Raw genomic sequence first — 27,918 nt, 5'->3', positions numbered from 1 at the left:
CCCCATTTTAGCTTAGCGCCAAGGGAGTTCAACTCGTATGGGGCCCGCAGAGGCAATGATGCTGTGATGACTAGAGGAACATTTGCGAACATGAAACTTTTTAACAAGCTTGTTGGAAAAACCGGTCCAAAAACTATTTATTTTCCATCAGGACAGATGGTGAGTAGTAATAAAAAAAAAAAAAAAAAAAAAAAAAGAATGTGACAATAGGGGGAAATATCAGCTACTTGTACATTACATCTGTTGTCACAGTTGGCATAGAAGCCTGGAAATGCTTCTGCTTGTCCATCCAGGGAAGACTTTGACAACCTGGGACCCTATATATGACCCTTATAAGATCTGTACCATCTTTACCTGATCTTGTCAGTCTCTGCATTATGAACATTGTGACCACTGGGACTTTATTAAGCTGATCGGGGATTTAATTAAGATTGTTCATTAAAATAAATAAGGCAACCCCATAACCTCCCATGAAAATATCTGTTAAACAATTTCGGAAGATTTGCCTTTACTAATGCCTGCACATGTTGCATAAAGTGTTGGAATATACCCCTATAGTGAAACCAATTTGCCATCTCTAACAACCCATAATATAAAATGTGTTTAATTTTGTTTGGTGAATGGGAAAATTAGATTGTTAAACGTGATCAAATTTTCTGCTGTTATAAAAAAACAAACAAAAAACTTTGAGTACTATTTTGGATGAACGTAAAAATGATGGCTAATATTTGTACACGTAATGTACAAAGCTGTTGAATTGCAGATATAACCAATATTTTTCCCCTCACGGGTGACGGCACGTGAGAGCATAGGGATCTCCCTCCTATAAGTGGACAGGAAGCCAAGAGCACAAAATAAACAGTTCCCCCTTTCTCCTTCAACGTGGTTTCCTTTTGGATGTAGGAGCCTAGAGCACACAGCTGGAGCAGTCATGAATTATAGCAATCATGTAGCAACCGCTAGTAAACATGGACTACAGGCAGTTGTGCTCTGAAAGCTAACATCAGTTCGGGAGAATCTAGATTTAATGCTTCAGTATCTACCTATGTTTGATGTCTGACCTGGGGCATTGTGTTTCAGTGGCCTGCAGTGTTGTTTTTCGCAAGTCCTGTGGCCTTGTAATTCTTGCTTGTTTTGTAGCCATGCGTGTGGCCTTTCATCCTTTTGTTTCTTGTTTAGGTGCTGCGACTTAACATATTTTTTGGACTATAAGACGCGCTTTTTTTCCTCTAAAAGGTGGGGGAGCAGCCAGTCACAGGAGGCAGGTGTCGGCTGCTAAAGAGAAAAGAATATTTACTCCAATAAGTATTTCGGGATTGAGGTCATAAAACTGGTGTTCCTGTGGCAAGCCTGCGCAGGATCGGCGATCGCTGGTAGCTGGTACTGCGCCTGCGGCGCCATCTTGGAGGAAGCAATTTTTTTTTTCTCTAGCAAGTTGGGCCCACCGGCGCATGCTAATACCAGAGATCGAATCGCCTCTATATACACAGCTGCTACTGTGCGCCATTTTCAAATGGATTTTTATTTATTTTTTCAAATATCAGGATAACCTCAAAAGTAATCATTATATGCATAGTATATATGCGATTTATGCTGCAGCACAGGTGCCACGGCTGGCACCCGCCTGCAGAAGGATTTTTTTATAGTATATATTGAAAATATTCATTATGTAAACTAGGGGGCAGGTCAGTGAGGGATCAGTGACCTGTCAGCAGTCTTCAGTAAGAATACCTAATCAGAGCACCACATGAAGACCCCCCCCCCTCCCCCACAGGCCGCCCTGGAGCATGAGCATGTCATTAACTTAAAACTGAAAATAGAGATTAAACAACCACAAGACTGATTTCATCACCAGATATCATTTTAATCAGTATAATGGCACCGACCTCAGTGTATGTAAGTTACTGTGCACAATGCTGCTGACCGGTTCCCTTAAAGTTGTGAAATTGAGGCCATTATAGGGAATAGGATAAATTCTAGCATCCGTAAAATGAATAATCCTGGCTCTTCTTTATATTAAATGGCTTAGAGCTCTTAGTACTTGGCTAGAATGCATTAGACACAGTTGCTGTAAGATGGAAATCTAGAGCTACAGTTGTCCTCTTCAGCTTAAATAAATTTCTTATGAGAAATTAACGTTACCTCCCAAGTCCTAAATATTTCTTCTGGTTTCTGAAACCCCTGTGACATTCTGGAAGGCTCAATCTACACTTCATAGCGTAGAATTGGGTAGATATTTTTAACCATTAAGTGATCACTGACACTAGAAGGGTTTCTTATGGTCCAAATCTTGCCCTTGGGTGGGACTTACTTGAATGGAAAATGTCAACAATATTGGGTCTGATGTTGCGCAATATTTAAAGCAGGTGCAGTTGTTGGGCTCACCGTCCAATAGCGTCCTAGTAGAGGCCTTGATAAGGTTACCAAGTTCTTTTAATCACTTGATTTCTGCTTCCATTAACATACTAAGTCTTAGTACCAGTTCCTATATACTTAAGTTGTTAGGTGATTTAACAAGTACAGAATATCTTAACTAAATTCTAGGAAGATAACCAATCGTACACATAAGTAAAGTCTTCTTGGAAACCACATTGAAGGAGCAAGTGGTTTTTTTTTTTATTTTGTGCTCTTTGCTTCCAGTCAAGTGATGGGGACAGATCCAACTCTCAGGTTCTGTTATGGGTTTCAGGGAAATCAAATTACCAGTAATGCTAGTTTCACACTAGCGTTTATGAGCGCAGCGACGGCCTGCGCACGGCCGCCGCTAAGCCCCGCCCCCTGCCTCGCCTCCGCCGGTAGCTCCGCCTACCGGCGCATGACGCTGCATGCGCCCTACGTCCCCTATCTTTATCACAGGGGGCGCAGGCCGTGCGCAGTATGCGTTTGGCGGCGCATGCGCCTTTTTGACGGTGCGCCGACCTGCGCCAAACGCAACCTGCTGCAGTTTGGTTGCGTCGGCGCACCGTCAAAAAGGCGCATGCGCCGCCAAACGCATACTGCACACGGCCTGCACCCCCTGTGATAAAGATAGGGGACGCAGGGCGCATGCAGCGTCATGCGCCGGTAGGCGGAGCTACCGGCGGGGCGGAGCTTAGCGGCGGCCGTGCGCAGGCCGTCGCTGTGCTCGTAAACGCTAGTGTGAAACTAGCCTTAGTAATTATCATTTTCACTGAAGTGTAAAGGGAAGATTCCGCCATAATTTCATCAGTTTTTTTTCTAATATTGGTCTTATACAGTAGTGTTCAAAATAATATCAGTCCCATATGACTAACCAGAGTAATCACTGATTTTGGTATAAATTTATATTACCACATGTCAAACAATTCACCAGCAAATGCAGTAGATTCTAAGAAAACCAACACACAGCATTCACGATCTGCAGGTTTTTGAGTCTGTGTATTAGAATAATTAATTGAAAGGGGAGTGTCCAAAATAATAGCAGTGTGAAGTTCAATTAGCGAGGTCAATCATTCTGTGAAGAAACTGGTGTGAATCAGGTGGTTCTTAAGGGTGAAGCCAGGACAAGTTGTACATACATTTCTCTTTGAAAGCCTGAGAAATGAGTCATTTGAGACATTGTAGAGAACAGCGTACTTTGATTAAGGGTATGTGCACACGCTACAGTACCTACAGTACCATGTAAACCTATGGAAAAACAAAACCGCAGTGCACATGTAGGGGGTGGACTGACCCAATGAACCTGTCTGAGATGGAAAGAACATTTAAAGGATGATGTGCACTATGCTTTATTGTATGTGTATGGTTAACAGCTGGGAATTAGTGCAGGACGACATAGTACTGGGTTTTGGCCACAAGATGGAGACAGCGAGCAGTAAGAAAAGGGCTTAACAGCAACTTAAGGCTAGGAAACCGCAGTCATGGTGGGTGGAGTTACGGGACTAAGAAGGGGATTTCCAGAGAGAGGAGATATGAGAGGAGAGTCCCAGAGGCAGGGCAGAGAGACACCCACGGGGAAGAAAGAAGTGAGAAGAGCACAGGAGAGGACAGAGAGGAGAAGCTCAGGAAGGACAGAGGAGAGCCAGAGACGGTTACTCTGACAGGGGGGTGGCCCTGAGGAGGCAGCCGCAGGAAGAGACGTCAGCGACTGACAGAAGGTTTGGGTTCCGGACGGCTGGGACACCGAAGATTGAGTACAGCGGGCAGACTTGGCCAGAGGGAAGCGCTGTGGCCGTGGGCCTAACGGCAGGCACGGTGACAGGACCATGAGGGTCTTCGCCAATCGAAGCAGAAGGAAGGTGACAGGTACCCAGGCCAGGGAGCAGAAGCTGGTGTCTGCTGTGGATGTCAAGAGGACACCGAATAGAGTTTGGACCTGATTGAACGGATTTCTGCCTCCAGTCTGTTCCGTGGCCGAAAGGGACCACCCTCCAGTCGGCACATGTACTACACACATGCTGCGGAAAACTCTGCGTAGATTTTCCGCGTGTCAATTCTTTGTGCTGAATCCACAGTGTTTTTACACCTCTTCCATTATAGGAATCCGCAGGTGTAAAAACGCAGGCAAAATCCGCACAAAATCTGCACTAAAAACGCAGGTCATTTTACCTGCGGATTCAGTCAAATCCGCGTGGAAAAATCTGCAGCCAAATCCGCAACTTGTGCACATACCCTTAAAATTTGGGGGGGGGGGGAGAGTTATCGTGAAAACAAAGTGCCTACAGAATTTTGGATTTGAACTGGAACACATTTATCCTTCTCTTTAAAGTGAGTGATTTGGAGATTTGACTGTCCCCTACTATGAAATTTTCCACCACCTAAATGAAATTAGTAAGTCAGGACCAGCTTTCTAATGACACTGCACTCATTGGGAAGTAAACGTGTTCCTTTTTGTTCCTAGATGGATGTATTTGAAGCAGCAGACATGTATCAGAAAACTGATATCCCACTAATTATTTTAGCTGGGAAAAAATATGGATCAGGTAACTCAAGAGACTGGGCAGCCAAGGGACCATTACTGCTGGTATGTTTTTGATCCTCTATACTTTTATATATCCTCATCTTCTATATTGCTAAGACCAGTATTTAATCTGTGAGTCTAGAATATCCTAGGTCAAGTCTGAAGTTGAACTTTTTTTTTTTAGCTTGTTTATTAAGGTTGAATCATGGAAATTTCTAAACATCTCAGGGATACAGAATCTTATTAGGTCTCTAAGTGACAACAATGAATAAGCTAATGATTGAGGAGTGGGTGGCAGAAAGTAAAAAGTGGAAAGTTGGGTGGAAATATTGAACTATTTGTCATAAAGCAAATACCAATAATACAGTTTTAGTTGAACAGTTGCCTAAAACACATATGTAAATACAATACAACCCCGTGCCCACTAACACTATGGTGGCCAGCAAGTTGTAAATCACATTCAATTTGTGGTCAGAAACCTGTGAACCAGGTAAACCCTAGATAGGCAGGACAGGTGGAAATTGATGTTGACCATATGTCCTCATATAGCTGCACCCGATTGTCTCCTATGCTCTTGTTACAATGCTCTTGAACTGCAGAATATCTTGAATTCTAGATATGGCTTTAGAAGAGGATTGCCTTTGACTTCCCCTTGGATAGCTATTGTCCACTATGCAGCAGATATAACGTGGGACACCAGTTTACTATATTTTGGGGAGTGTTTAATAAGGCAAAACATGGAAATGGGAAGACCCTTTTTGGAAAAGTTTGGAGATATTTTGTATATTTGTGTTTTTTATCACCAGCTGCAGGAAAGTTAAGTGAATAAATAAAAAGCAGCAATGAATTAGCTGAAAATGTTTCAACGTTTTCTGCTAATGGACTTTTTACTTTCATACCCTCCATAAATATTCCTTATTCTTTGATACCTGTCTGTCAACAGGGTGTCCGAGCTGTAATAGCTGAAAGTTATGAGAATATTCATAAGGATCAATTAGTGGGAATTGGAATCGCACCTCTTCAGTTTCTTCCTGGAGAAAATGCAGAATCTTTTAGCCTTTCTGGAAAAGAGCAGTATTCTATATCAATTCCTGCCAAACTAGTACCAGGAGAAAGTCTGACAGTCAAGGTAGGATTTAGCTATACATTACATTTTGGTTATTGTACCATTCACTAACATTGTGCTTATGCTGGGCAACACTATGATTCCTAAATATATTGATATAGTTTGTGTTAATATTGCCTTGAAGGGGTTTTCCCACAAACAAAGTTAGTTTTAGAGTTTAATTTTTAATCAGTACATCTGGGAATAATACTTTCCACAATTGGTTGTGTTAAATAAAATGTTCCTGTGCTGAGATAATCTTACATGTGCCCCTGCTGTGTACTGTGTAATGGCTGTGTCTCACCGTACAGGGACATGGTCTGCTCATACCACAGCTGCTGGGCAGGGGAGGAAGCAAAGAAAGTGTACGGACATTACAGCAGGGGATCACAGCTGATTCTTTTTGTGAGAGAAAGCTTTTCCTTGCCTGTTAAAAAATGTTTTACCTCGAAAGAAAGCATTTATTTGCATTCCTGTGCTGTAATGTCAGTATACTCTTGCTTCCTCCCCTGCCCAGGAGCTGTGGAATGACCATGTTACTGTATAGTCAGACACAGCCATTACACAGCAGGGGCACATTTATAAGATTATCTCGGCACAGGAACATTTTATTTAAACATATCCAATTGTAGAAGGTGTTGTTCCACGATCTATTTATTAAAACGAACTTTGTTCATGTGAAAACCTAAGTTACAGTCTCAAAGCCTAAGAGCATGTTCACATTTTGGTGCATACTTTACATAGTGTATTTGGTACATAAAATAGCATTTTACAGTACCAGCAGGTACTAGGTTTGCTGTTCTGATTTTTGGAAGATGCAGTACTGTCAGAAACTTGCATCAGTCCTGATTTTATTTTTTTTTTTTTTTTTTTTACAATTTTGAAATGGCAATAAAACATACTATATTAATTTGGTATTTCTGTATTCATACCCACTGAATAGAAATAACAAACCATCTTTATTGCACAGTTAACAAAACATGTCAAAATTCCTGTGTTTTTCCGTTTTGTGTTTATTCGGTTTTGCGTTTCAATTTCACCACAAATTTTTTTTTCCTTGCCTTTAACCCCTTAACGACCAGGGGTATTTTTGGTTTTACATTTTCATTTTTCCCTCCCTTTCTTTCCAGAGCCATAACTTTTTTATTTTTCCGTTTATATGGCCATGTGAGGGCTTATTTTTTGCGGCAAGAGTTGTACTTTTAAATGACATCATTGGTTTTACCATATCGTGTACTCGAAAACGGGAAAAAAATTCCAAGTGCGGTGAAATTGCAAAAAAAAGTGCAATCCCACACTTGTTTTTTGCTTGGCTTTTTTGTTAGGTTCACTAGATGCTAAATCTGACCTGCCATTATGATTCTCCAGGTCATTACGAGTTCATAGACACCAAACATGTCTATGTCCTCTTTTATCTAAGTGGTGAAATAAAATTCTAAAGTTTGCTAAAAAAAAAAAAAAAAAAATTTGCGCAATTTTCCGAGACCCGTAGCGTCTCCATTTTTCATGATCTGGGGTCGGGTGAGGGCTTATTTTTTCCGTGCCGGACTGACGTTTTTAATGATACCACTTTTGTGCAGATACGTTCTTTTGATCGCCCGTTATTGCATTTTAATGCAATGTCTTGGTGACCAAAAAAACGTAATTCTGGCGTTTTTAATTTTTTTCTCGCTACGCCGTTTAGCGATCGGGTTATTGCTTTTATTTTATTGATAGATCGGGCGATTCTGAACGCGGCGATACCTAATATGTGTATGTGGGATTTTTTTTTTTACTGTTTTATTTTGATTGGGGCGAAAGGGGGGTGATTTGAACTTTTAGGTTTTTTTAATTTTTTTTTATTTTTAAACATTTTTTTTTTTTTTTTACTTTTGGCATGCTTCAATAGCCTCCATAGGAGGCTAGAAGCTTGCGCAACCCGATCGGCTCTGCTACATATGGGCGATGAGCAGATCGCCCATATGTAGCAGATTTACTGCTGTGCTTTCAGTGCCGACCACCAGGTGGCGCTGAAAGCCATATGCCTGGAACAACCATAGAGGTCTCATAGAGACCTCTGGTTGTCCAGGCAACATGACGCCGACCCCCGATCACGTGACGGGGGTCGGCGATGACGTCATTTCCGGCCCGGCGGCCGGAAATGCTATTTAAATGCCCGCTGTCAGCTTTGACAGCGGCATTTAACTAGTTAATAGGCGTGGGCGGACGGCGATTCCGCTCACGCCTATTGCGGGCACATGTCAGCTGTTCATAACAGCTGACATGTCCCGGCTTTGATGCGGGCTCAGCGCCGGAGCCCTCATCAAAGCAGGGGAAATGTCTGATGACGGACTGTGTCCGTCATTGGACATTAAGGGGTTAAAAAACAAAGCAAAATCAAACAAGCCTTTACAGCTTTGTCGATTGAAAAATTGAAACGGTTATGTCTTTTGGAAGGCAGAAGTAGCAAAGCAAAAGTGTTTGTGATAGGAAGAGTGAGCCTGGGGAGTCTGTTTGGTTCTTTCTTTTTTCACCACAAAATGAATGTGAAATCCTTTATATGAAAGACTTGAATATTTTATTCTTTTGAGGAATAAAAATAAATTCTCATTTCTAGCAAAATGCAACCTTAATAACCTTATGTCTTTCCTGCAGTAAATTTTTGTACATGTTCATATTTTGGAATAACAATGATTGGATCAAGCTTGTTTAGATCAGATAATGATCAGACCAATGAATCCTTTATAATTTTACAATTTAGGCAATGATTCCATTGTGAAATTAATCATTTGACAGTTGTAGCAGTAAATCTATCCATTTGACCGATCTAAACTATTAATATGGGCATACAGGTTATAGACTGCTGAGGAGAGACTTACCTGTGAGTTTTATATCCGATGCTTTGTTGCTGAAAAATCCTCTTTTATCACTTTTATATAAATGACCTCTTGTAGGCTATCGTGCGGATGGTGCCTGAAAGACAACTCTGCCTGCAGATCTTGTTTTCTATATAAGGGGGAGTTACCAGTGTGATATGTAATGGTTACCAGTGTGATGTGTAATGGCCACTCTCTGCTCTCCTGATCTCACTGCATAGCTGTGTGTGATTATAACTAACATGTCTGCAGGTTCCTCTCAGCTCCAGCTCACAGGCAGACAGGGCTGCAATATTGTTAAAATACAGCAGAGCTCAGAGAGAAGCAAGCAATGAATGTGTTTGCAAGAAGACAAATTCCACTTCTCCTGTTCTGTTAGTTATCTCACTGGTAATTACCCCTTCATGTAAAATAATCTCTGGAGGCAGTTATCTTCCAGGCTGTGTCTGTCCCAGAGACTGGAAGAGGTCACTTGTATAAAGTGATAAAGGATGATTTCTCTGCATCAATTTCTCACTGTTTTCTGCATTCTATAGCCTGTATGACCAATTTAATAGGTTAAATGTGGTGACAGATTCCCTTTAAAATTGTGGACTATAAGGAACTCAATGTCTAAAATTGTATATTGGTCTCCTGACTTTAAAAATTATTTCATTTTTTTTTTTTTTTTTTTCTTCAGACAAACACCGGAAAGATATTCCAAGTAATTGCAGCCTTTAACAATGAAGCAGAAGTTACATTCTACAAGCACGGAGGAATATTAAATTATGTGGCCCGGAAATACTTATAGTAATGTCAGCAAAGAGAAACCCATGAACTCTCTCAGATTGTACAGATGCTTTCTGTGTGCTTGTACTTTTCTTGCCTCCTTAAAGACTCTGGTTGGTGGGAAAAAAATGAGTCGCTGAAGCTTCTTCCAGCACTTTCAATAGAAGACTGGTGCTATGGGCATGCCTTCCTTAGTCCCACCTAGGGACAACCAACAATCATCGCATTTATTCCTACTTGCACATTAATTTGCAGGTGGACTTTTTGACTTATTCGGAAGCCTTGTGCACAGTTTTGCTCTTTAAGTCACACAACTGCTTTTTGGACTTCCAGTAGCTGCAGTATTGAATGATCAATACTATTTTATTTAAAAAAAAAATCAAACAAACAAAAAAATTATTAAATTAAAAAATAACCTATCCTTCCATTTGAACTCTATGTATCCATCTTGATATGGAAAGGAAGATGCTTGTTTGGTTGTGGTAATACCAGACTTATTAAATATGTTCTGAAATAAAGATGCCTAAATCCTTACCCTCGTTTTGTATTTGTCAACTTACTGACATTTTAAAGGAAGTTTTAATGAGGGTTTTAATGGTGAATAATGGCCTGTTAGATACCTTGGTCACTTCTTCATACTCATTTGCGTGTTTTTCTTTTAGCATGAAGATTTAGTTTTCATGCACACACTCTAGGAATGATTAACACTAGAGATGGGTGAACCCGAACAGTGAAGTTCAGCGTCCATGCCGAACATCTACTGTTCGGACACTGGACACGCACTTCACCAGGAAGTCCCTGTTACTGTTTGGGTTCGACCCCCGAAACTGGGTATTTGTTGCGCTGTCATGTGCATGACACCGTGGCAAACACTGCTTCTGATCGGCAGTAAAATCATTACCGCCGGTCAGTAAGCTGCATATCTCACTCTGCATGAGACCGCAGCTTTGATCAGCGGTAAAAAGTTTACCTTCAGTCATTGGTGTCGGTTGATGGGACTGCTACCGACGCTACTGGCATGCCTGTCGGAACCGGCCGCCTCTTACCTGTTAACACTCTGGGAACCGGGACAATTATGAGTGTAACATATGGGCTCGCCTACAGTACAGCACAACAGTTTATAATCTTAAGGTGAATTACTTGTATCCCCCAACCAAATATCCCTTCACCAGTCCCGATGTGTTGGCAGCGGATTATTCAGGATACACTCCATTGTGTGAGAACAGAGCTCCTTTATTCAGGAACAATATATGATGAGCTTAATCGATCAGGGATAAATCATTTGTGTTTCTCTATCTGTGCAGAATCTACAGCAGGCTGCTTCTCTCATACACAAACACAGGAAAAACAGTCACATGCTCTCCCTGTGTGAGCCTTAGAATTTTTTTGTTCTAACTTTATAAACAGCGTTCAAATCTAACTGAACACTCATAGACAGGGATGGAGTTGTTGCACCAAACATTTTCCAACACCCTATTATACTGACCCAGAACAAGAAGAGTTTGAAAGTGTACCGCCCAAGTTTTACCAGAAAAGAAAAAACTACCTTTTCTCATAGGAGGTTGCTGCTGGTACAGGCAGTAATAAATACAATGAAAATTGAAGAAACCCACAATACAAGATGATATGTTTGGGGGTTTAAGGTCTTGGACGAATAGAGTTTTCCCCGTTAATAAACATATTAAAGTTATGTGAACCTTTAGGAATAGGAAGATGTAAAGTAAAGGGTTGTTATACCCATAAATTGTAAAACTCATCTTCCGTTTGAATCAGAAGAGGTGAAAATATGGGAAGAAATTCTTAAGACTGATACTCCCATAGCCAAAGTAACCGGGAAAACATTTCTCATTTTAGGAATCAAGTCAGAGGGAGCCTATGGTTAGGAAATCAGATGGGCTACTGAAAATAACCTAGGAGACTTCAGCAGCAATAGTTAGGGCCAAAATCGCTGCTACCTTGGTGACAAGATCTATGAACCTGCGAATAGATGAGTTAGAAGACCACCTTAGGAAAAAACTTCCATAGATGATATTTTGGAATCCCTACCCTTACTAAAGATGTCAACTAACTTTATGGCAGATGCCTCAGTGGAGTCGATCCAGAGCGCAAGGAATGGGGCATGTTCTAATGCCACAAGACGAGCTATATGGCTTAAAACATGGCTTAGAGATAATTTATTTTTCGATTGGCTATGTTCAATTCCTTTTTCGAGACTGAGTATTTGGCCCTATAGTGGATGATATCCTAGAGAAGGCGTCAGACAGAAAAAAAAAAAAAGCATTTCCAGAAGAGAAATCTAAGCGAGTGCCTTCCTTTTGGAGAACCCGATCTCATTCGAAGCAGGACTATATTGAGATGGGGAAGACTTTCTCAATTGAACTACTGGTGCAGGAATTCAATGATGCTAAAAGAGTGGGGGGGAAGACTGTGTAGTTTTTTTTCACAGAGAATGGGAAGATTCACAAAAGCACTGAATTCTAAAAACTGAAGTGTGAGAAGAGGGTTGCATTGGCAATCCAACACAATGGGCAGCACTTTGAACGCATTTTATAAGTGGTCATAAACTTGTAAGTAACTCATGAAAGAATAAAGATATGTTGACATCAAGCACACCTTTGTTTTTCTTGTGAAATTCTCAATAAGTTTGTGTCACATGACCCTCTTCCCATTGAAAGTAAAAAAAAGTCTGATCCAAAATGGTCGACTTCAAAATGGCCGCCAGGGTCATCACCCATCTTGAAAAGTTCCCCCCTCCCATATACTAATGTGCTACAAACAGGAAGTTGATATCACCAACCATTCCCTTTTTATTTAGGTGTATCCATATAAATGGCCACCCTGTAGTAAAAGTGATAAGGCGTCTTTATTCTTTGGGTCAGTATTGTTGTTTTTCTTTTGATGAATCGGTATCGTGGCTTATTTTTTGAGGGACAAGATGACATTTTCAGTTATACCATTTTTATTTCCATTCAACTTTTTATCAGGTTTTATTCCACTTTTTGTTTGGAGGTATAATGAAAAAGCATAGTTTCCAGGACGTCCCTCCTGACAGCACCACCAGGAGGCTGTCCTTATCCTTGATAGGGACAGGAACACAGAAGAGGTTAAATAGCCCCTCCACACCAACCCCTTCAGTGTTTTTCCTGTCCCTATCAGGGACAGACGCAGAAGAGCGCAGCGGTGCGTGTACCTGTGAGGCTGGCGTGTCGGTCGGAGCCCGGTGGTAGGTGCTGCCGGCAGCGGTGCCCTCGCTGGGGTTCCGGGCGGTGATCCCGCTGCAACAGCGCTGAGACCGCTGGAGGTCCCTCAGTGCTGGGGGTAGAGCTGGTTGCTCCCCGTCACGCGCATCCTCTTGGAGGGCTCTGCGCTGCAGCAGCTGCTGGTCCTGGCTGCAGGATGCCGGCACCTCGGGTCCCGGATTCCGGCGCGCCGAGTCATCGAGGGGGCTCGCCGGTGACTACTTCCGGGGTGGAGCCAAGGAAAAACATGGCGCCCAGTGCAACGCGGCCCGGGCAGCAGAGTATCCCACAGGGCCGGCGTCACTGAGATCCTGGCGCCCTGCACAAGGAGAGGTGTCGGTAAAGGGCGGGGAGACCCTCGCACACGCAGCAGGCAGCAGCAGCTGGGCTCGGAAGGAGGACAAATCAGATGTCTTGAAGCCGGGTTAGGACGACTACTTAAAGACACTCGGACGGACAGCACACTGACTCAGTAGAGATGGAAGGTGGTAGACGTCCAGTCCTTAGAGCCAGACCCGGACCATGTGAGTAGAAGGGTACCAGGGTCCCTTACGGGTCTCCATACGCAGATATACAGGGCCCGCTTCCCTATATATTTTTCAGGCCAAGGAGGTACCTAAGCAGTCCACCTCGACCACCAGGAAAAAAACCTAGCAAGTGCCCCCTATGCTTGACCAAGCTCCCATCAGGACATACAAAGAGTTTGTCAGGACTGTATATCAGGACTCCTAAGACAACAGTCCTCTCTTTTGGACAATATGAGATCCGTAATACGAGAGGAAGTGCAGTCCACGGTCGCAGCACTGGTACCGACACAATCCCCGTGCCCGAAGAGGCCCAGATGGGAGCTAGAACAGAGTTCGGAGGAAGGCGAGGTGTCAGACTACTCTGATCCTGACTCTGGCGATTGTTTCTTGGCAGCTCCCCCGGAAGAAAGGAAGAGATACCTTTTTTTTTTCTGCGGAAGATACGGACACACTCTTACAGGCAGTCCGAGATACAATGAAAGTAGAAGATTCTACGGAACCACGGACAACCCAGGATGAGATGTTCGGAGGGCTGAGAGCCCGTAGAAGTACTGTTTTCCCGGTTAATAAACATATAACGGTGATATTAGAAGAGTGGGAGGAATCGGGGGGGGGGGGGGGGGGAACTAATGGTCCCAAAAGACTTTAGATACCGTCTTCCCTTTGATCCAGAAGAAACAAAAGTGTGGGAGACAGTCCCGAAGATCGACATACCTGTAGCCAGTGTCGAAGAAAGTGGCTGTTCCCTTTGAGGATTCGTCCGGCCTAAAAGATCCGATGGACAAGAGATCAGAGGACCTCCTCAAGAAAGCTTGGGAAGCATCAGCAGCCATTATGAAGGCTAACATAGCAGCCACCTCGGTAGCCCGATCAATGAGCTTATGGGCGGGGGAATTAGAGGATCAGATTAGAGACAGAACCCCCAGAGAGGAGATACTAAAATCACTATCTCTCGTGATAAGCTACTGTCTTCATGGCGGACGCTTCGGTGGAATCAGTCCGGTTTGCTGCAAGAAGTAATGCCTTATCTAATTCAGCAAGGCGGGCGCTGTGGCTGAGATCCTGGACAGGAGACACTCAGTCAAAGAACAAACTGTGTTCTATACCCTTCTCTGGGCTCCACGTTTTTGGGCCCGTATTAGATGAGCTGCTCGAGAAAGCTTCCGACAAAAAGGGCTTTCCGGAGGAAAGGCCTAGACGAACGCCTTTTTTTCGGAGGACCCGCTCCCATCCCAGACAGGACTATAGGGGAAAATGGAAGTCCGGTAGGTGGAGCTACCCGAAAGGAGGAAGAGGAAGAAGTTCTCAGGAGCAGAAGGCAAGACCTACCAGGGAATGATGCCAGGAAGATAGGAGGGAGACTCCGTTACTTCCTAAACATCTGGAAGGATATTACCCAAAACCAGTGGGTTCGGAAAATGGTCGCAGATGGTTACAGAATAGAGTTAACCGAGCGACCGCCCTGAAGATACTGTGTAACCCAGACCCAGTCTCAAGTGACCCACCAAAGACTGTTAAAGGACATACAGGACCTGATGGAGATAGGGACCATAACCCGAGTTCCCCATACTCAGAGATTTCAGGGTCACTACTCAACTTTATTCTTCATAAAGAAACCAGGAGGAGAATACCGGACCATAATAAATCTAAAGCCGTTAAATCGGTGGGTGTCCTACAAAAAATTCAATATGGAATCTCTGAAAGCAGTTATACCATTAATAAAAAAGGACTCGGTCATGTGCACCCTAGATTTAATAAGTGCCTACTATCATGTGCCCATCCACATATCTCACCAAAAATTCCTCCGTTTCGCCATAAAAGATCACGGGAAAATACAACATTACCAGTTCCGTTGCTTGCCATTCGGACTCGCCTCAGCGCCCCGGATCTTTACAAAGCTCCTAGCAGAAATCATGGCCCATCTAAGGGAAAGAAATACCCTTATACCGTACTTGGACGACCTGCTGCTAGTGGCAGACTCTCCACAACAGATGGAGCAAGACCTTACATCCACCATATCGGTCCTACAGAGCCGAGGGTGGGTAATAAATTGGAAGAAGTCCAGCTTAAGACCAGAAAGAGAAAAGATGTTTCTTGGAGTCGTACTGAACTCAGGGAAAGAATGTTCCTTCCTTCCTCTGCACAAACAGCAGGCAATCGCACAAGAGGTCCAGTGGGTCCAGAGACGCAATTACATCTCCATAAGGAAAGCCATGAGAGTTCTGGGTCTCATGACTTCATGTATCTCCAGTGTACAGTGGAGCCAGTTCCACTCAAGAATACAGCAAAGAGAGGTCTTAGCATCCTGGGCGGCAGGGAAACCTCGCTAGACAAGAACATGACACTTTCCGAGGAAGGAAAGCAGTCCCTTTCCTGGTGGACAAACACACAAAATCTCGGGAAAGGGAGACCCTGGAGACTGTTGCCATGTACAAACATCACTACCGACGCCAGTGTCAGAGGCTGGGGGGCTCACATGGAAGGTCGATACCTCCAGGGGACATGGGGCCCATCAGTACGCAACCGGTCCTCGAATTACAGAGAGCTCAGGGCAGTCTGGGAGTCGCTAAAAACATGTCAAGAAGAACTGAAAAGTCAGAATGTCAGGATCTTCTTGGACAACTCGACTACAGTTGCCTTCCTTCAACATCAGGGAGGCCCCAGATACCGTCACCTTCAGGACCTAACGCACGAGATCTTTGGTTGGGCAGAACAGACAATAGCCTCAGTTACGGCAGTCCATCTGAAGGGATCCAGAAATCAGGTTGCAGACTTCCTGAGCGCAGAGAAGATGGCAGTTCAATCTGGCTTACACCTTCCCTCCGATTCCCACGGTAGCGAGAACACTGCAGAAGATATGGGCAGAACAAGTCGCTACAATCCTAGTGGCTCCCTTGTGGCCAGGGAAAAGCTGGTACGGGGCCCTACGGAACATGGCTCAGGAAGGCCCAATACTTCTGCCCATAGTGGGCCAGTCTCCTTACAAAGACCCTCTACTGCACCCAGACCCGCACAGAATGAACCTTGCGGCCTGGCTACTGAAGCCGGAATTCTAATGGCTTAATGCCTTTCCGAGGAAGTGATCCAAACTCTACAGGGCCACCGGCCATTCTAGGCTGAGCATGACTAACGCCATTTACGGGACGATTTGGAAGATGTTCTCATCTTGGTGTTCCCTAAGTGCCCTGGACCTCTTCCATCCTAATATCACACAGATCTTAGAATTTCTTCAAGACGACTTAGTTCTAGGGCTCACTCCTAGTACACTAAAGGTACAGGTATGAGCTCTTAGTTCATTTTACAATCAAGATCTGGCAAGCCATCGCTGGATCAAGCGATTCATAACCTCAGCAACTAGAAACAGTCCCAGACTCCGTAGTCAGTTTTTCCGTGGACTTGAACCTAATTCTCAAAGGCTTGACCAGGGAACCGTTTGAGCCACTGTCTTCCACGGCTCTGGAAAACTTAACACTAAAAACTGTGTTTTTGGTAGCAATTACTACCGCAAGGCACATAGGAGAATTACAGACCCTTTCAATACAGGAGCCATACTTGACCATCACGGAATGATAAATTCCTCCTTTATGCCTAAGGTAGTCTCAAACTTTCATAGGTTCCAGGACATTGTATTACCTTCCTTCTGTACAAACCCAACACGAAAGAAGAAGCCTTTCACACCCTCGACGTCTGTAGAGTAGTTCTCTTCTACCTCCAGCAGACGGAGAGTTGGAGGATTGACCAGATTTTATTTATTCAAATTTCCGGTCGGAATAAAGGCAAAAAGGCGGCAAAAATTACAATCACGAATTGGATCAGGCAAGCTATCAGCCTCACCTACTCGTCACAGAACGTTCCTCCTCCTACATCTCTGAAAGCCTACTCTACTCGTCAGTATCAACATCATGGGCGGGAAGAGAGAACGCATCTTCTGAGCAGATATGCAGAGCCGCCACCTGGTCGTCTACATACATTCTCCAGACACTATACACTAAATTTCAACAGGGATTTAACGTTTGGCAGATATGTTCTGCAGGCTGTTGTCCCTCCCTAAGAAATTAGTTGTTGGTATTTCTCCGATATGGCTGTCGTGGAAGGTGACTAGAGAAGATAGAATTAGTCTTACCGGTAATTCGGTTTCTAAGAACCTTCCACAACAGCACTAATTTCCCTCCCTATCTGATACTCTTATTGGATGATTCCTACACCTTGGTGGTAACTATACATGCTAGTGTGTCCAGAAAAACACTGGAGATAGCAGGAAGGGGAGGGTTATTTAACCTCTTGTGCATTTCCTGTCCCCCATTAGGGCGGGGAGACATGCTTCCCGATATGGAAGGTTCCTAGAAACCGAATTACCGGTAAGACTAATTCTATTTTTTGCCACTTTTATTTATGGTGTTCACTAAAGGGGTTAACTAGTGTGACCGTTCTATTGGTCGGGTCCCCTGTATGCAGCAGTACCAAATATGTGTACTTTTTTGGTTTGTATTTAGATTACATAAATATACCTATTTATGGATATAGTATTCTCAGGAGACCGCAGAGAAAGTGGTGGAGAATGAAAGGGCTAAAATCCTGTGGGACGTCAAGATCTAGATGGATAAGCAGGTGTTGACTAACCAACCAGACATTGTGATGGTAGACAAGGAGCAGAAGACTGCAATGATAGATGTGGCAGTGCCAAGTGACAGCAACATCAGAAAGAAGGAATATGAGAAGCTGGAGGAATACCAGGGCCTCAAAGGAGAACTGGAGAAAATGTGGAAGGTGAAGGCAACAGTGATTCCAGTGGTGATAGGAGCACTTGGAGCAGTGACCCCTAAGTTGGAAGAATGGCTACAACAGATCCCAGGAGCAACATCTGAGCTCTCTGTCCAGAAAAGCGCAATGCTGGGAACAACTAAGATCCTGCGCAGAACCATTAAACTCCCAGGCCTGTGGTAGAAGACCCGAGAATGAGAAAAGGACAAAAAAGACCACTGTGTGTGTGTATATGTGTGTGTGTGTGTGTGTGTATATATATATATATTTACAATTTATTTTAACTTTTTTTTACTTTGTATTATACTGCTGTATTTTGTCACACTCGTGTTCCCCTATTTTTTTCACTTGTGATTTTATCAATTGTCTAATGACAGTTAACAAAATTGATATTGATTTGTACTCGTTTTGACTGCACTATTTCTGGTGGGTTTTTCAGTATGTTTTGGAACCTGGGCAACTCATCTTGCTCTGTGCTGGAGATTGACCCCTACCAAAGCTGCTCTGCAATTTCTGCAGACCACCCTTCTTGGTTGCTAACTTGCTGGTGACCGTTACCATTATTCACAGGATCTTGAACTGTTGGTTGCGAACTCCTGTAGATTCCCCTTCTTTGTATTCTAAATCAGGACAGGGCAATTGCATATTCTGTTTTCCCTTTTTTCCCAATGGTATTTGTTCTGTTCACATCTTAGAACATTGTCCTTGGTGCCTTCATATTTTCAGGAGTGTATGCTGTACTGTCTTTGTTCAGGGCTATAGGATATTTCTATTGCTTGGTAGCCCTCCAGTGTTCTAATTCTTTTTAGTTCATTCCTTGCAGGCCACTCAGTTCTGTCAGCCTCCAAGACTTTTTTTCTGCTGGTTTGGTCTGCAGATTGAAATTCTACAGTTTAAGGAGTAGAATTCAGTTATGAGCATCTGGCTTCCATCCCTCAGGTTAGCCATGCTGCCACTTCGGCCTTGGTTTTGTATCTTCAAGTTCTTCAAATTATTGATTTTGTCCTTTCAATTCTTGCTTAAATAGTAAATTGCTGTGAACCACCAGCTGCTAGGTTAATTTTTGGTACGCTGCCCTCTTGGACATCTGTAGGACACCCCAGGGTACTGTATCCAAATGCTAGTAACAAGAAAATTGGAATTTTGGATTTACTATATAATTTCTTGTTAATTACATTGGGGGACACAGATTACACCCCGTTTGTGTTATCTTCCTAGGATCAGTTGCCTTTGGGTATTATTCTTTTTCCTGGGTTCTGGTCATATTGGTTCCTGTCTGGTTGCTATTACTTCAAGCACTGAACTGAGAAGCTTAGTGTCTGAAGAAATGGTAGAACACTAGGTGACACCAAATTTATTTTTTCTCTAATTGTGTCTAAGTCTGTGTATGCAATGAAAGAGTAAGTGGTCCTGATGACAACCAATGAAACATTAATCATACAAAATGTACTATAAAGAAGTATTTCAAGACTTTTTTTTTTCTCCATTTCTAGCATATTTTAGATTGTAATTAAAACTGAGAAAAAAGTCTTGTGCTGCACCTCCATCCTTTCTTCTTGCTATCCTCTGGCTGTAATACAACTGCCTGGGGCAGAACCATGCCACCTGTCTGGGATGTTTAGTGAATCCTGCATTGAGTGGGGGGTTGCACCAGATGACCCAGGAGGACCCTTCCAACTCTAACATTCTATGATTCTGTGAGCCATGTTTGCAGTAAAACAAAGATTAAGCCTAACCTTAGTTATGTCATTGTCCATCAGCCCGCTCACACTGGTGTTCTCTGCATAATTTCTTCAAGATTGTTATTTTCAGAATGTTCTGAAGCTTTGGTTGTCTGAAAAACAGTGAAAAATGAGAGTACCCCTGGTTTCCTTTTACTATTTTTCTATGCTTAGTCTCTTTAAATCTGTACAGTGGAAATGCCCCCAACACTGCGTTTATTGTCCCAAGCAGCCCTGTACAACCAATCGACATATGCTTTTCAACCCAGCAGGGGAACTACTGACTACATGTACTCGTCTAGCAGAAAAAAGGTGAACAGATTCATGCAATAAGTACATGTGAGAGGAAAAAAATGCTTCCGGTCGTAACATGTTTTAGAAATAATTATCCCACTAGGTACTACGGTAATTGTAGCAAGTGTGTGGGTAGTGTGTCCCACTATGTAAACATGAATGCCATATTTGTCTTTGGTGAATATACCATTTAATGCTATTAGGAACATGTTCCTGTTATTTTTTCTGAATTTATCAGTCATGTTTTGACTGTGTGAAAAGGGAGTTTAACATCATTCGATTAGTCAGACAGGAGCCAGTGCAGTATTTTCTCCCCCCATTAGAAGAATAAACACAGAAATGTGTACGGCGCTAATCTGTAAAGTTATGAGTACCAGTTCTTTCTGCAAACAGGTGATAACATTGTACAAACTGAGTAGCAAACAGAAACTGCCTGATAGTGTGAAGGACCTTCTAATGGATCATTCAAGTGAATTTCACCAATAGCAAACCTTGTTTTTGGGGTCTGGTCATGGACTATTTTAATTTCCACAGTACATTATTAATTGGATTGAGTTACCAACAGTTTGAAGTGAGAAGATATGCTTTTCCTTTAGAAAAGATTAAAAAAGATTTAAAGGGTTATTCCCAAAGTCCAAATGCCTCACTCTTGCTGCGTCTACCAAGGGTGGTCTCTTCATCTTGTAATGCTTCATCAAGTAATATTTCCCACAAACTGATGACCTTCGTTTTTTCCCATACCGTGAAATACGGTGAGAGAGTCATCAATGTTTTGGATCTAAGTTTTAGAAGTGTTTGTTCAGTGTTTACCATCAATGTGTTTCACGTATGGATAAATATATTATAAAGCTTCTGCTATCCACTGCAATGTTAATCACAGACTGTACAGTGTTGCCATCCGCATGCTGTACATGAGGTTCATAGATACATAGACTTGAACTCATTTTTGGATGGACACACTGTCTACAAAAAAAAAACCCTAACATGTGGAATAGCCCCACAAACTACAATGGGTACATGCTCTATTTCATGAAAATTACAGATGGAAAATGGGAGTAAGGCCTTACTGCTGATGCATTTTGGGGGGACAAGGGTAGTTTATGAACCTTTTTATGCCAAGGATTTTTGAATGGATTTAGGTTATTTGGAGGGTGCGGAATTAAAAAATCCCATTACTTTTGCTGAATTAGTTCTAGTTTTTGAGATAATTCAACCATGAAAAGAATTCATTTCCCCAATGTGACTTGTGTGTGATAACAAATGCAATAGCTTTGGTTCTTTTGGTCTGTCTTTTGACTTTAACAGTATCTTAGGTGCTGTATTTTACGGCGTATAAGACTGGGGATATAAGACGACCCCCCCCAACTTTTCCAGCTAAAATAGAAAATTTTCTTAAGTCGGGGGTCTTCTTATATGCAATGTGTCATCTTATATGCCGGGTGCGGGGGAGTGGTCCTGATGACAAAGGGAGGGTGTACGTGGAGTTATCCCCTTTTACCTCATTGGTGGCAGCGGTGCTGTCTGCGGGTCTCTGTGCTGGGGGTCGGTGGTGGCTCCTCTTTGTTCAGCGTGGGGGCGCTGTGCTGGGGGGCGGCTGCGGAGGCTCTCTGTCCAGCGTCAGGGCTCATCCGGCATTTCCCCAATGCCCGGAGGCCAAGGCAGCTCCATTGCTGCGATGCGGTGGCCTAGAATCATAGAATCGTAGAGTTGGAAGGGACCTCCTGGGCCATCTGGTCCAACCCCCTGCTCAAAGCAGGATTCGCTAAATCATCCCAGTCAGATGTCTGTCCAGCCTCTGTTTGAAGACTTCCATTGAAGGAGAACTCACCACTTCTCCTGGCAGCTTGTTCCACTCATTGATCTCTCTAACTGTCAAAAAGTTTTTTCTATTATCTAATCTGTGTCTCTTCCCATTCAGTTTCATCCCATTGCTTCTAGTCTTTCCTTGTGCAAATGAGAATAAAGTTGATCCTTCTACAATGTGACAGCCCTTTAGATATTTGTAGACGGCTATTAAGTCTCCTCTCAGTCTTCTCTTTTGCAAACTAAACATTCCCAAATCCTGCAACCTTTCCTCATAAGACAGGGTTTGCAGACCAGTCACCATTCTGGTCGCTCTTTTCTGAACTTGCTCCAGTTTGTTGATGTCTTTTTTAAAATGTGGTGCCCAAAACTGGACACAATATTCCAGATGAGGTCTGACCAAAGAGGAGTAGAGGGAAATAATGACTTCACGTGATTTAGACTGTATGCTTCTGTTAATACATCCTAGAATTGCATTTGCCTTTTTTGCTGCTGCATCACACTGTTGACTCATATTCAGTCTGTGATCTATTAGTATACTCAAGTCTTTTTCCAGGACGTCCTATCCTGACAGCACCATGGGGTTGTCCTTCCTTCATCACAGGGACAGGAAATGCACGAGAGGTTAAAAGGTCCCCTCCCACTCTGACTCCAGTGTTTTTCCTGTCCCTGTAAGGACAGACACGAGAGCGCCGCGGAGGAAGATAGCCACGGCATCCAAGAGAGCTTACCAACGGGCCAGGGGGATCAAGATCCAGACACCAGCTCTCCCCGTCAGATGGTCCAAGGTGGCACCCCCCTAAGGGGGGTTCTCCACCAGGCATCCCGTGGAGCGCTGCTCCGGGACTTGGAGCCGCTTCCCCTCAGCAGGGCTCTCAGCTCTCGCCGTCACATGCCGCATCATCCCCAGGCCGCATCACTTCCGGGCGCCAGATGACAGCTTCTGGTGGTATCCCAGCGTGGACGGAGCAGCGGCGCGGCTGGAGCAGCGACGGCTGAAGCGGCAGACGGCGTGAGGATCAATCGACACACTCAAGACAAGGTAGGACGATGGGGTGGGTCAGCGGCACGGAAGGCGCTGTGGCGATCACCCTGAACCACCAATGTCTGTAAGTAGTAGACAGGATGGACATACTTAAGACAGGAGCTTTAACCAAAAAGCTCCTGTACTTTGATAGCAAAAGACAGCACCGACTCCTGCAGCTTCAACCTCCAGGAAACCAGGCAGAGCTAATACCCGTCCGTGCCAGCATGACTACATTTGTCAAAACGCCTAGCGTTAGTCGGGCAGATCACCTGGACTGACGTCTCTGCTGAGAAGGAACCTCGGCGGCTGCAGAGGATGGGAGACTGCAGAGGACAGGGCTTGAGATTCCCCCTGTGCAGTGGGGGAAACTTCACGCCTAATACAGCTATCCCAGGTGCTGACAAGTCCGTAAGCGCAGGTCGCACGGAGCTGAGATGCGCATAGGGGTCAGATAGGAGGTCCACACTTATGTCCCAGGATGGCTACCTTCTCAGTCTTCCACCCCACACTAAGTGGTGTTAGGCTGAGCAGCCGGCGCTAGTCAGGTGTCAGCCGCTAGGCGGCCAGGATGAGAGTCCGGTCGATCGGACAAGTATAAATCATTTTAGAGGAATGGGAGGACACTGAGAAGTGGCTCGTTGTCGCCTGAGACTTCAGGCTCTCCTACCATCAACCAGGTTAACACTTGGGATGGAGTTCCTAGGATCAACAACCCAGGGGGGTGTCAGGGAACACTTCAATTCCCTTAGAAGATTCCTCTAGCCCCCAAAAGACCCAGGGACAGGCTCCTAGAGAGGGCTTGGGTCTGCAGTAGCAGATAGGCCACATCGGTCGCCTGATCCACGTATCTAGGATCAACCAGTTGGAGCAGCCACCAGCTATTCTAGGCTGAGCTTGAGTGTATTCATCAGGTGGCAGCCGCTGAGCAGCTTGAGCCTGGGCTGGGACCCGAATGGGAGACAAGCCCATGCTCGGAGGTCCGACAAGTTATAGGGGAAACCCCTAGAAGTGATTTCTTAGAGGACCTTTCCCTGGGAGAGTTGCAGCTAGATTCCTGTTGGACGCTTTGGCCGTATCGATGTGTTTGCGGCTAGGAATAATTCTGTACCCAAAACGGCTCGCCAGGCCTTATGGATGAAGATCTGGTCAGGGGTTTACCTTTCAGACAGGAAGGTAGTTGGAACGGTCTTAGATACAACACGGAAGAATGCCACTGACATTAAAAAAGGGTCCCGTGGGAAAGCAAAGGGTTTCCCTTCATAGGTCCTGTCCTTTCCAAAGGCAGGAAGATAGAAAGAGGGTAAATCAACTCTCTGGTATCACCAGAAGGGGGAAAAAGTAGGATCCCCCTTCTCACTCAGGACAAAGTTCCTCAACAGGCAGTGACACCATACTGGTTGGGGGCGCCTCAAAACACTTCCTGGAACCAAGGGCTCATCCCCCAGAACCAGCGGATCCTGAATACAGGTTCCCAGTGCTATACCTGCAAATTTATAACCCCCCCAGCACGGTCTGTAGTTACGAATCCCGGGCCAAAACCCTTATAGACACTATATGGGCAGACGTAATAGATCTACTAAGATCAGAAGTAATGGTCCCGGTTCTAGGAACACCTCTGGTGGAGAGTCGGACCATTATAAATTTAGAACCACTAAACCATGGGATCCGATACAAAATTTCGAACGGAGTCCCGAAAACCACCATTTCCTGAATAGATCAGATCGCCACAACAGGCACAATAGATCCAGAGGCGCATACTATCACGTTCCCATCCACCCTTACCCTCAGAGGTTCCTGCGGTTCGCACTGGAAATAGGAAGTGGATACTACCATTTTAGTTTCAGGCTCTGCCTTTCGACCTAGCTTCAACACCCGGGGTTTACGAAGCCGATCGCCAAGATCAGGGCACACTTAAGAGGCCTAACCTGTAGGATTTCTCAGCATCAGAGCAAAGAAAACAACTTGATGGGGTAATCGCCATGCCTGGAGACCTAGGATTGGATCCTGAACAATGAAGCCCGGTACCCGGGAAGAATTCCTGAGAGTCTCGTTAGATCTCAAAACAAGAATCTCGTTTATCGGAAGAAAGAAAGGAGGCCATCAGGAACAGGGTTCATCAGCTATGGCGAGATCAAATATCCAAAAGACTACACTAAAGGTCCTAGAGACCCTGACAGCAGGCATACCCTGTGTAAAGTGGAACCAGGCTCACACAGGAGTCTACAAGGAAATTCAGTCAAATAGGACAGAACAGCAGACCGCTCTTGACAAAAAGACTCGACCGTCCCCAGCCTAAAATCATCTCCGAGACAGGGAACGGGTCACAAGATCCATCAGCCCAGGGGACCTCGGATCCTATCACCATACAAGACTATCATCACGGACGCCAGCAGGAAAGGGGGGCCCATCTGGAAGGTACGGTCAAGGACATGGCTGGAAAGCATCAGTTTACAGTCCTCAAACTACAGAGAGCTACGAGCAGTTGGGAGACACTTAAACGAAGCCGGTCGAGTCCACAGGGCCAACTTAGGAAAGCCAGGTCAAACATTGTAACCACAGTATCTTTCCTACACCACCGGGGGAAAGCTTCAGGACCTGGCAGCCCGCACCTTCACCTGGGCAGAGAACAAGGTTCGCTCCATATCAGTGATACACCTGCAGGGCCCAGGAACAATATAGCCAACTATTTGAACAGACAAGAAGTCTGAGCCACCGAGTGGGAAGTGAGTGAGGAGACATTCATAGGCTTACGCCATCAGGGAGAAGCCCTCAGCTAAACCTCTTCGCGACAAGGAAGAACACCAAGCTACAGGGATTCTTCTCTCGGTCCAGCAGACCATCCAAAAAAGGGGTCGACTCCTTGAATGGGAGATGGAGTGGGGGACTGCTATATGGTTTCCCCCTATGCCTATAATACCGAGAGGCCTCAGAAAGATCCAGGGAAAAGCGAGTGACGCTAGTAATACTCTTCAGGCCCAGACGAAGTTAGTTCCACCTCCGGAAGAAGATGGCTCAGGAAGGACCGCTCCATCTACCAACGCCAGAAGATCTACTTTCCCAAGGCCCAGTTCGGCACCCAAATCTGGGGAACCTACAGCGGCAGCACGGATCCTGAGAGAGGGATCTTAAGATCCAGAGGTCTCTCCGACAAAGTGATCTCAACGATGCAAACCAGCTGTAAGCCCGTTACGAGGGCAATCTATCATAAATCTGTGAGAAGTTCTGCTCAGAAGGTGGTAGTATCCCCATAGATCCATCTCGCCCAGAGATCTCTCAAATCCTTGACTATCCCCAGGCAGGATTTAATAAAGGTCTAAGTCCAAAGCACATTGGAAGTTCGGAGAGCAGCTTGGAGTACTCTAATTCACCTTGGCCTCTCATCCAGGGATGGCTCGTTTTACAAAGGCCATACAGAGATTAAGACCCACAGTGCTCTGGGGGACCTAAATCTGGTACTTACCGCTCTACGCAGACCCCCATACGAGCCAATATCAGAGATAAATGTCACAAGACTTACAAAAAAAAAAAAAACGGGAAAAAAGAAAAAACCATCCTTTTGGTAGAGATCTCCTCAGCCAAGCGGCTGGGTAACAGCCAGGCCCTGTCAGTCCAGAACTCCTACATTCAACTATTCAACGACTGCATGATGCTAAACGGAACCCAGGATTCCTTCCTAAGGTAGTACCTCCCCAGAATTTAAACCAGGAGATGGTCCTACCCTCATTCTGCCATCCACGGAAGACGGAGTAAGATTCTTTCCCTCATTTGTCGTCAGACGAGCAGTCACATGCTACTTAGAGGCCACTCAGGAGTGGCGACTGGACGCAGAATTGTTTATCCATTACAATGGTAGAATAGGATAAGGGCACATCTACACACACCCTGGCAGGGTGGATAAGTCAATTATCTCCTCCGCATACGACACTGAGGGATTACCTACCAGGGACCTTAGAGCTCATTCAACTAGGGCGATAGCAACATCATAGGCAGAGAAGGCGGGAGCCTCAGTAGAGCAAATATACTGGGCCGCCACTTAGTCTACACTAGACACTTTCTGTAGACACTACAAATTGGACACGCTAGCAGCTAACCAGACGACCTTTGGTCGGTAGTAAGATGCTAAAAGCAGTAGTCCCACCCTAAGCGAATTCCTACTTTGGTATTCCCCATGGTGCTGTCGGGATAGGACGTCCTGGAAAACAGAGATTAGACCTACCGGTAATGTTATTTCCAGGAGTCCATCCTGACAGCACTGGTAGTTCCCTCCCGAGGATTTGTATTGGTAATAATATGCTTGTACTAAATCTAAATAAATAATAATTGCATCCATACTGGTGTGGTACTTGGAAAATCACTGGAGTCTGAGAGTGGGAGGGGACCTTTTAACCTCTCGTGCATTTCCTGTCCCTGTGATGAAGGAAGGACAACCCCATGGTGCTGTCAGGATGGACTCCTGGAAATAACATTACCGGTAGGTCTAATCTCTGTTTTCACATGTGCTGTTGCTTAGCCCTATTCCTCCCATTCTGTATATGCTTTTTTTCATTTTTATTGCCCAGATGTAGTACTTTGCATTTTTCCCCTATTAAAAACCATTCTGTTAGTTGCTGCCCACTTCTCCAGTTTATTTAAATCTTTTTGAATCCTCTCTCTCTCTTCTCTAGTATTAGCTATCCCTCCTAGCTTTGTGTCATCAGCAAATTTAATCAGTTTACCCTCAATTCCTTCATCTAAATCGTTGATAAAGATGTTGAACAATACAGGGCCCAGGACAGAGCCCTGTGGTACCCCACTTGGGACATTCTTCCAACTGGATGTGCAGCCATTTACGACCACTCTTTGGGTCCGATCACTAAGCCAGTTATGAATCCACCTAACAGTTGCCTTGTCCATTCCATAC

At 44.4% G+C, this 27,918-nt stretch overlaps 1 protein-coding gene across 1 annotated transcript in view; it reads left to right on the top strand.

The window, feature by feature from the left end:
- Positions 1-10,180, top strand: part of IREB2 (iron responsive element binding protein 2) — a 148,483-nt gene extending 138,303 nt beyond the window's left edge. The window contains exons 20-23 of the mRNA XM_073579368.1: positions 12-159; positions 4,859-4,981; positions 5,862-6,047; positions 9,558-10,180. Coding sequence (XP_073435469.1) covers positions 12-159; positions 4,859-4,981; positions 5,862-6,047; positions 9,558-9,668 — 568 coding nt within the window. The 3' untranslated portion in view covers positions 9,669-10,180. The remainder of the gene's footprint in view (positions 1-11; positions 160-4,858; positions 4,982-5,861; positions 6,048-9,557) is intronic.
- Positions 10,181-27,918: the final 17,738 nt, after the last annotated feature.

Source organism: Dendrobates tinctorius, unplaced genomic scaffold (assembly GCF_039654945.1).
Source record: "Dendrobates tinctorius isolate UK_male_01 unplaced genomic scaffold, ASM3965494v1 ptg000062l, whole genome shotgun sequence".
NCBI lineage: Eukaryota > Metazoa > Chordata > Amphibia > Anura > Dendrobatidae > Dendrobates > Dendrobates tinctorius.
This window is presented reverse-complemented; position numbering and strand designations above follow the sequence as displayed.